The sequence below is a fragment of the Pantherophis guttatus genome, chromosome 1 (assembly GCF_059756535.1).
Source record: "Pantherophis guttatus breed Tessera chromosome 1, ASM5975653v1, whole genome shotgun sequence".
In the NCBI taxonomy this organism is placed as follows: domain Eukaryota; kingdom Metazoa; phylum Chordata; class Lepidosauria; order Squamata; family Colubridae; genus Pantherophis; species Pantherophis guttatus.
This window is the reverse complement of record NC_142063.1, coordinates 323,542,933-323,552,137: the sequence shown is the minus strand read 5'-3', so window position 1 is coordinate 323,552,137 and position 9,205 is coordinate 323,542,933. Positions and strand designations below refer to the sequence as shown.

The 9,205-nt window shown below is 44.7% G+C and overlaps 1 protein-coding gene across 1 annotated transcript in view; it reads right to left on the bottom strand.

Annotated features, from left to right (window-relative positions):
* Positions 1–332: 332 nt before the first annotated feature.
* The window catches only part of CAD (carbamoyl-phosphate synthetase 2, aspartate transcarbamylase, and dihydroorotase), a 41,847-nt gene continuing 32,974 nt past the window's right edge, over positions 333–9,205 (bottom strand). The window contains exons 29-44 of the mRNA XM_034421130.3: positions 8,771–8,935; positions 8,388–8,519; positions 7,960–8,161; positions 7,554–7,744; positions 6,770–6,910; positions 6,529–6,615; positions 6,233–6,374; positions 6,066–6,110; positions 4,933–5,087; positions 4,745–4,819; positions 4,442–4,654; positions 3,139–3,264; positions 2,888–3,043; positions 2,692–2,793; positions 1,773–1,867; positions 333–989 (exon numbers count right to left, since the gene is read on the bottom strand). Coding sequence (XP_034277021.1) covers positions 887–989; positions 1,773–1,867; positions 2,692–2,793; positions 2,888–3,043; positions 3,139–3,264; positions 4,442–4,654; positions 4,745–4,819; positions 4,933–5,087; positions 6,066–6,110; positions 6,233–6,374; positions 6,529–6,615; positions 6,770–6,910; positions 7,554–7,744; positions 7,960–8,161; positions 8,388–8,519; positions 8,771–8,935 — 2,130 coding nt within the window. The 3' untranslated portion in view covers positions 333–886. The remainder of the gene's footprint in view (positions 990–1,772; positions 1,868–2,691; positions 2,794–2,887; positions 3,044–3,138; positions 3,265–4,441; positions 4,655–4,744; positions 4,820–4,932; positions 5,088–6,065; positions 6,111–6,232; positions 6,375–6,528; positions 6,616–6,769; positions 6,911–7,553; positions 7,745–7,959; positions 8,162–8,387; positions 8,520–8,770; positions 8,936–9,205) is intronic.

Genomic DNA, 9,205 nt, shown 5'->3' with positions numbered 1-9,205 from the left:
TTACTATTTGGAAAACAGCATATGATTGCATCTAATGAATCAATCAGTAATACATTTTCTTCCTGTTTCTTGCATCAGTGAGTCATCAATTGTGATTCTTCTCTTTTTCTACTTATAAGGTAAGGCTATATCCTGTTTGCCCTTCAGGGATCCAATGTGCTGCTGTCCATCCAGCAATGTTTACCTGCCTACCTACCTGCCTGCCTGCCTTTCTTTGCAAGAGTCTCTCGGGGTATTAAAGGGTTACCCTTTCTCCTTTCATTGATTTGCAGTAGGACATGTATTCAGTTTCTTTTTGAATAGTCCCCCAAAATACAAGCAATCAGCACAGGTTGTATTCAATACTTTAATTTTTCTTTAAAAAATCCCAAAGGCGTCAGTTTGGTTCACAGATGAGAAGAATGCTCACATGATAGCCAAGTCTGCTTTCTCAGCCTTGGAAAAACAATTGTAGTGGTATTCTGCATAGCCACTGACAGACAAATAGCCCCCCGCCCCTCCTTTCGCCTAATGGATAGCATCCAAATGAGAGGAGCAGCAATTTGAGAGAATTCGGACCGACCAAAAATAGAACTAGAGAACGAGGAATTGTATCGGACAAAGCATCTCCCTAGCACAAATTCCAGAAACAGGGCTGTGGAAGACAAGAACCGAAGAGAAAGAAAAAATTAAGCTACCTTTCCTGAGCTTCTGATTTTTGCTCTGTCACTCCTGATGTCCTTGGCAGAAAGCCTGCCCCACCAAGAGTATTATTTGGTCTTTGGTAGCACAAAGTGAGCATAAACCCAGTCAAATAGTATCAACTTGCATATGAGGTGAGACAGCTGATCGAGGGACCAAAATTTAATCCCTCTTCATGTCCAGTCTGGGCTGCAACAGACAAGGATCAGTACCGACCAAGCACGGTGGCCAAGAGTGCCATGCGGATATACATGCCGTTCTCTGCCTGCCGGAAGTAGGCTGCCCGGGGATCCGAATCCACCTCCACGCTAGAAAGAGATGCCAAGATAAGGATTATCGTTCACCACCACCAAATTTACAGAAGCTTTCCCTCTCCTCCCTTGCCTAGTCTCGTAAAAGAGACCATTGCTTTATTCAATAAGAATGGTAGTTTGATCAAACAGAAGTGCTTGTTTTTGATAGGACGTTCTGAACTAAGGGTTTTGATGTCCATAACAACCTTAATAACCCAGGAGTTTTAACTTGACCAGAAGTAACATTTTGTTCCACTTTTCAGATGGGAGATAAATCAGGGGTGAAATCCAGCAGGTTCTGATAGGTTCTGGACAACCGGTAGCGGAAATTTTGAGTAGTTTGGAGAACCGGCAAATACCACCTCTGGCTGGCCCGAATGGGGCAGGAATGGAGATTTTGCAATATCCTTCCCCCAGGAGTGGGGAGGTATGGGGATTTTGCAGTATCCTTCCCCAGGAGTGGGGAGGTATGGGGATTTTGCAGTATCCTTCCCCTGGAGTGGGGTGGGAATGGAGATTTTGCAGTATCCTTCCCTTGCCATGCCCACCAAGCCATGCCCACCAAGCCACACCATGCCCACCAAGCCATGCCCACAGAACTGGTAGTAAAAAAAATTTGGATTTCACCACTGAGATAAGTGTGAGCTGCTGCTTACCATTCCCCCAGCATCAAGGATTGAGCCTTTTGTGCATACAGGCTGGGTGGAAAACTCCTGGAAGAAAGTCTTACCCAAGTGTAGCATATTTTGTATTTCAGGAGAACATAAATGAGCTGAGGTAGGATTAGCTCCTTCGCACCTGATTTCATTGACACGGGGCATTGGATGCATCACCACCATCTTCTTCTTGGCCCGGGTCATGATATGCGGTGTCAAGATAAACTGCCCAAAACACTAGAGAGAAAAGACTTGGATGAGTTCTTGGTTGTTAGCAGCTCTATCCCATGCTCAGGGGAACTGCCCATTTCTGCAATGCCACTTTTCAGGTGGTTTCAAAATACTCAGCCCTTGTGTTGCTCCAAGTAGTCAGGATCCAGAAAATGAATTTAGCTAGAGATTCCACATTTTGAGCCCTCAGAAAACATGGGTTCAACCTAGTGGTGGGTTGCCCCCGTTCGCACCAGTTCTATAGAACCAATAGTAAAACCGGCAGGAGGCTCTGCCCACCGACCCCGATGTCATCAGAACGCTTCTGCGCATGGCCCTGCTGCAAACCCGTAGTAAAGGTAAGTAGAACCCACCCCTGATTCAACCCACTGAAGTGACCAAGCCTAGGATTTGCCAAACTGACATACAAACTAGGCAATTTTCTATGTTTCTCAAATAAATTAAAAAAATAAATGAGGTCTGAAACAACATAGTAAACTGAAACAAATTAGCCTAGTATATTATGTGAATCCAACATGTGTGTCCTTAGCTAAAAAGCAGGATATCTTTCTCAATAAAAGGGCAAGAACAGGATCTTCTCTTTCTTTCTCTTCTACTAGAATATATTCTGATGCTGAGGGGAAACATAGGATCTTGTCGCTGCTGGTTGGGACAACAGACATATACATATAGAGTTATTTTCTGAGGTTCAGAAAATAATTCTGGGAGCCATTTAATGATAGCTTGTTCAAGAAATGAATGCTGAAATAAACCAGGATTAGGGCAATGTGTGAATCTAGCCATTTGGTGTAATGACTTGGAGGACAGTTCATCTGGGTGCTTTCACCTACCATCTCATATTCCTGGACTGAAGCAAAGCGCTCCTTCTGGATGCGAGTCATGTAAAGAACATCTGTGTCTGGTAGAGCCTCTTCAATGTTCTCAAACTCCTCCTGGGAAAGAAGAGCATAAGAAGGAAGCAGTCAACATCAAGATCCAAGCAATGGAACCAAGACCCCATGATGGGTCCCCCCTTCCCATCTTCACCTGCTTGATTCCCTTGGAGGCTACGAAGTCGAAGATATCAGAGGGCATGCGCAGGTTGGGTGGAGTGACATAACGTAAGCTGACACGGTACAAGGTCAGAAGGCGGGCGAGGGAGTGGACCGTGCGCCCGTGCTTCAGGTCTCCCACCATGGTGATCTGGAAAAGAGGGAAGAAGGTCATGAGGTTTCCTGATCTGTGGAAAGTAAGCATGCAGACAAAAGTATTGGAAATAAGCCCACAACTTTCCTTACCGTCATGCCGTTGACAGTACCCAACTCTTCACGGATGGTGAAGATGTCCAGCAGACCTTGAGTGGGGTGTTCTCCAACTCCATCACCTGCATTGATCACAGGTTTGCGGCAATGTTTGGCAGCCAGCTGGTATAAAATGGGAGGGGAAGATGCCATTAAAGTGAGCAGCTGATTCATTTCTTTATTCAGTCACTTCATAAACCCTTTGTGGCTTCCATGTATTGTTCTTAACCAGAAACCAGCAAATCTGCCTCAGTGATTCCCAAATATTTTCTTCTGGGAAAACTCAAACTGCCTGGAATCATCTCCCTAAAGTCACAGATGGTGTTTGTTGCGCACTACTATTTTTAAACTCAACATCAGGTCTCCATATTTTGGTCATACTATCCAAATTTCCACCCACACCCAGCTACATTCAGCAGGTCAAGCTTCTCCTTTCTTTGCCAATACCATAATTTTAATGATTTGGATGAGACCATAGTCCATTGAGACCAAATAATTGATGCAGTTGGCAGAACCATGTTTTCCCTACGACTATATGAATTGTATCAAGAGGAAAAACTATATTTATATTTAGCACAGTGCATAGAAACAGAGAAATAGATCCTTGCTGCTCACAGATCAGATGATTTATTGGAAGCCAGAAGGTGAGATCAAGCAGTCCAGGGAAGTAAAAAACAAAACAAAAACAGCTTCTGCAGAAGGTGTTTTTGCAGGCATCTTGAGAACCAGATGCTTGAATTTACAATCAATAAAATTGGTCATGGATTTCTGAGGCATACATTTAAAAGCTAAGAAAATGAATGGCCTCTATCATGAAGGCAAAAAAACAAACCCAGGTGAGAAAGGAAAGGGGAGACAGGATTGCTAGTTTCTCTGAACTTGTATCATACCAGGGGTCAGCGACTTGCGGCTCTGGAGCCACATGTGGCTCTTTGACCCCTCTGCTGTGGCTCCCTGTCACTCAAAATATGTGTCACAACTGCCAATGTGCTACATCGCTGGCATGCAATTTATTGAGCTTTTCAACCCCTGGTAGGCCAACCATGGATAAATCAAAGAAAAGTTTCAGAAGAAAACAGAACATTTAATTCAACTACATATGCTAGTTTTGTGGCTGCTCAAGAAATAGTCAGGCACGGGAAGGATTTTGTGGCTCCTGGTGTTTTCTTTTCTGTGGGAAACGGATCCAAATGGCTCTTTCAGTGTTTACTGTTGCAGACCCCAGTACCGTACCATGAACATAACCCACCATCACTTCTTCATCATGCAACCTCTTCTTTAATCCCTTGCCCATCTTTACCTCCACTGCACCTGGCTGGGGGTGCCTCAGAACAACAACATCAGCATAGCAGGTCATGGTCTGGACCGAGTCTGCCAGAGATTCTCCCTTTTGGCAGGATGAGGTGGCCTCGGAAAAGGGGAGCACAGAGCCACCCAGACGATACATGGCTGCAGAAAATGAGCTGCTGGTACGTGTGCTTGCTTCGTAAAACATAGAGGCCATCACCTTTCCCTGTGCAAACGTAGCTCTGGTTTAGTATTGCTGTTTTTCCTGCCCTCCCCAAATCTCATTCCCATTGTCCCAATTCAATGTTTCCCTCACCTTGAGGATGTCAAGACTGCGCTCTTTTTGCACCAACATGCGCAGATTGTGTGCGACATTAAACAAGTGAGACATCTGAAAAAAAAACAGGATCACGTTGTGGAGAAGCAGCTTAGGAATTTGAGTACAGGAATTCCATGAGCACAGAGACCAGAATGTAGGAGGGGAAAAAGCTAGTATGCAAATACCTGGCCCTTTGTGAACTGTTTGACTGACAGTATATGTTGCCCCACAAGAGGATGGAGTAATGGTGAGGTTTGAGGATGCGGCAGACTCTGAAGAGATGCTTGCCTGGGTAAGGGGCCAACAAGGTATAATGGGCCATCCTGGACCATGGATAAGTCTGAAGGGATAAAGAAAAGATCAGTACTTCAAGCAGAATATGCAAGAGAAGATGTAAGGGATCTGTCTCTGTCTCTCTTGCCTTTTTCTGATCCTGCTCTATTTTTGGGATTGTTCCTCTAATTCTTTTCTTCCATAACCTTGCAAGCCTTAATTCTAAACTATTATCATTCATTAGAGTAACCAGGATAGAAGCGACTGTTTGCCCAAACTCTACACGGGCACAAGTCTCCCGCTAAAAGAAGGAGAGGAATAAATTTTTTGGCAATAGGACGAACACCAGCAGAATAACTCTTTAGAACCTGAACTTTTAAAAAGGCAGAGCCAAATGGTGTTTTGCCTATATTCAGACTAGGTTCAATTAACTGATGCATAAGCAAAGTATAAGAAATAATCAAACCTGAAATATTATTTAAAAATTAAAATGTCAATTTTGAAATTTGATCATGGTGGCTAAACTATCTTTGTCAAATGAGATAGTAGACAGTGGGATACATTTAATGGATTGGCTTCATAAGAAGAGGAATAAGATTGTTTTAACCAGGCCAAGATTAAAAAGATTATTCTAAGTTTATAGAAGATTTCTACTAAATCAATGGTTTTGAACTAGTTTGTCTCTCATTAGTTGATATGCAATGTTGCAGGGATAAAACATACCTTACTGTCATAATCAACATTTTAAAAAAATATTAATGCAATTGGCCCTTAATACCTTGGCCTCCCTGCCTCAGAGTCCCATCTGATATAAAATCCAAAGTGGAATCCCTTTCTGGTCTTGTTGTCTATAGCAACCAATTTTGCCCCTCCCCATTTCTCCTTCAACAAACTTGGCCCATGGAGAAAGGCTGTAAGAGACTGAAATCTACATGGCCATATCTAAATTTAAACAAGCAGCTCTTTCCCTAAGGCTACTTAGAATAAAAAACCTGATTTGAAAATTAAATCACAGAGAGAGGGTATAGCAGAAAGAAGAACTCACCTGGCTCAGGTGCTTTTTTGATAGCTCTTTCTCTGAGATCATCAGCTAGTCAAAGGAAGGGGACAAGAATTACGGACTAACAGAGACAGCTTGCCATGGCTCAGCCCTCCTTCCCTAAACACCTGCCCCAGAAAGGAATCCATTCCAGGTACCCTTTCATCCATCACCTGGCAGCCCAGGATCTGAAGCACGATGGATGCGGGGGGCCAAGTAGAATCGTGCCTCTCCCACTGGAGCAGCTCGCCGAGGACTAGATGCACGGCCACGAAAGATCTCTGTTTGCACAGTGGTATGAGGACGCTCAGGTGTCTGCAAGATGAGAGGAACTGAGCCACAGAAATTTAGGGAATAGTTTCCCTTTTCACTAACAGCATCTCCCAAATTTCCCACCTTTATCCATTTATCCATCTATTCCCAAGCATCCTCCTCCTTTGTCCCTTCTTAGTTGGGCTCCAGTACCTACCTTCAGGATCTCTTTGGCTGGTGGTGGGAGAGGTACTGAGCATGGCCACTTTCGCACATCCTGCCCGTAACCTGGGGATACGAGAACCTACACAACACAAAACGCTCACATCAGTCCTAACCCCTTTGGCATCAAAACTTCATAAAAAGGAGGTAGCCAAAAGGCCCATAGAGGATTCCTTTAATCAGATAAAGGGAATATATTTTTTTCTACTCTCATTCCTCAGCTGCTTTGTATTTACCTGTCCGTCAATATAAGCCACTTCTCCACGGAGAATAACACGACGTACAGTCCCCTTCACTCGCATCCCTTCAAAAGGAGTCCACTGGGATTTGCTGAAAGCTGTATGGGTTGGCACCAGCCACTCCTGCTCCAGATCCACCTGCCAGAAGATATAACAACTTAGAAAGATCAGCTGCTGGTATTGATGGTGAGAGGTCTATGCCATGGAGTAGGCAGAGTCATGACTTTGTGGCCAAAGAAAGCTTTCTAGCAATAGTTTTTCTGACAAAAAAGAGTTAAGGCAAGGATGCCAGTTTGTACAGGACTCTTAAATTCTCTCCTCAAGACCAGGGGTGGGTTGCTATGGGTTTGCCCGGGTTCGGGAGAACCTGTAACTAACGTTATGGCTCATTTGGAGAACTGCCAAATCCCACCCCTGGCTACCCCTCCCACCCCTCCCCTCCCCTCCCAGGAGTCTCCATGCGGCCCGTTTTGGATGCGAGGTAAGTGCAGGGCCCGCGCAGAGACTCAGGGAGGGGGGGAAACGGGCCTCCCGGAAGTTCTGGAAGGCTGGAAATGGGGGCCTCCGGAGCCTGGGGGAGGCAGTTTTCGCCCTTCCAGACGCTTGAGGAAAGCCTCTGGAGCCTGGGAAGGCGAAAACAGTCCCCCACTGTGCTGCAGGAAGCCGACTAGGCCATGCCCACCATGGCCATGCCCACCCAGCAACCAGGTAGAGAACCTGTTGTTGAAATTTTTGAAGCCCACCCCTGCTCAAGACCCTTCTCCCACAACAACAGCCCCACCTCAATATATGTGTCTTCCTGTACAGGGAGTCCAAATATGCGCCGAGGATTATCATAAAGGCGCTTGACAATGTCTTCCACAGTGAGGCGTCCTTCAGAAACTGCTGTAAGCAACAGAGGCAGCATAGTCTCCAGACCTGGGAAGCCCGGGGGAGGTTCCTTTCCAAGCTTCTCCTCTAATGTGTGTGGAGCTGGAAGGAGAAAAGGAAAGATATGGCAAAGGAAAACTGCAGCTGTGCCAACTGGTACTGGGTATAATAGGCAGGCTTGCCTTCCTTGCTTCTAGTCCCACACATTCTTCTGAACTCTCAGAAATAAGAGGATGGGGCTATCAACCATTGAAACCATTTTTGAACATGTCCTGATGCTGAAGCTTTCCAGCAATCTAAACTGAAGCCACATTTACCATGGTCTGTAGCAAAGCAGTCAATGGTGTCCAGGTTGTCCCAAAGGGCCTCCATGTCTTCGCGAGTGCCCAACATGGGGCGCACCTGACCCCGGCCTTCCCCAATACGCCTCAGATCTTCCTGGCAGAGAAAGAGGTGATGGGGAGCCACCTCACAGGTCACCTCAATGCCCTTCTGCTTTGCTGCTTTGATGATCAAGATCTGTGAAGGGATGAAATGTTACCCCCAGAATTTTCATCCAGATTCATATCAAGGATTTTAATAAAGATACAGGAAGTCTTGCAAGTCACTTACTAGTCATACCAGAGATTAGACTCTATTTGGTTGGAAGAAGAAAAATCTTAAAGAGACTTCCTTGTTTTTGGTTCATGGACCTTCCCTAAACTTACACCCTTATCCTTTAAGCTTTTTCACAAAAAATATTTACCTCTTCCTTGCGGGCCACATGGCAGATGTGGACAGGACGCTGGTATAGCTGTGCCACCATCAAAATGGCTGCCACTGTCTGTTTCTCAGCGTGTGCTACAATTGGAAGGTGCTTGGGCCACTTTTCAAAGTGCTGGAGTGGTTTGGAAATATGAAAGAAAGATTAAATACAGTGGATAAATATGCACTAACATAGGCCAGAGATTGTTTGAATGCCTTCTAATAGCCTACCCATTAAATTATTGAAATATTGGCAGATGGGATAGTAGAAATTCTATTTCAGGGCTGCAGTAAGGGAAGAGAATAAAATCTTCCACATCAACACAATTTCCCCTTTCTTGCTAAGGAAACAAAGCACCAGAGATTGAACAAAATAAAACACACCTCCATCCAGAGAGAAACATTGTCCATCTTGAGGTCAGAGAAAGTGTCATTCAGGTACATCTTTAGACCAGCAGCAGCTCCAGCCACTGGTCCCAGAGAGCCAGCATTGTCAGATGAAGCTCCAACATACAGTGCAAAATCACAGCGGGCTCCAGCCTCAGCCAACTAGAGGTAGGCAAGGATGGAAAAAGAAAAAGTCAGCCTCAAAAGGTGTGACAAGTTTACTCTCCTTTTTAATACTTGGATTACCAAGGATATACCAAGCAGAGAATTGCCAAACTCAGAACAGCTTCATCTTGACCAGAAGAGCATTCAATAAACACATATATAACAAAATGCGTAACAACAATAAAGTATTAGTCCAAGCAACAATCAGACCATAATTTGAAATGCTTGCTGAGAAATGCATTAAACATTTCCATGCTGAAGTTTTGC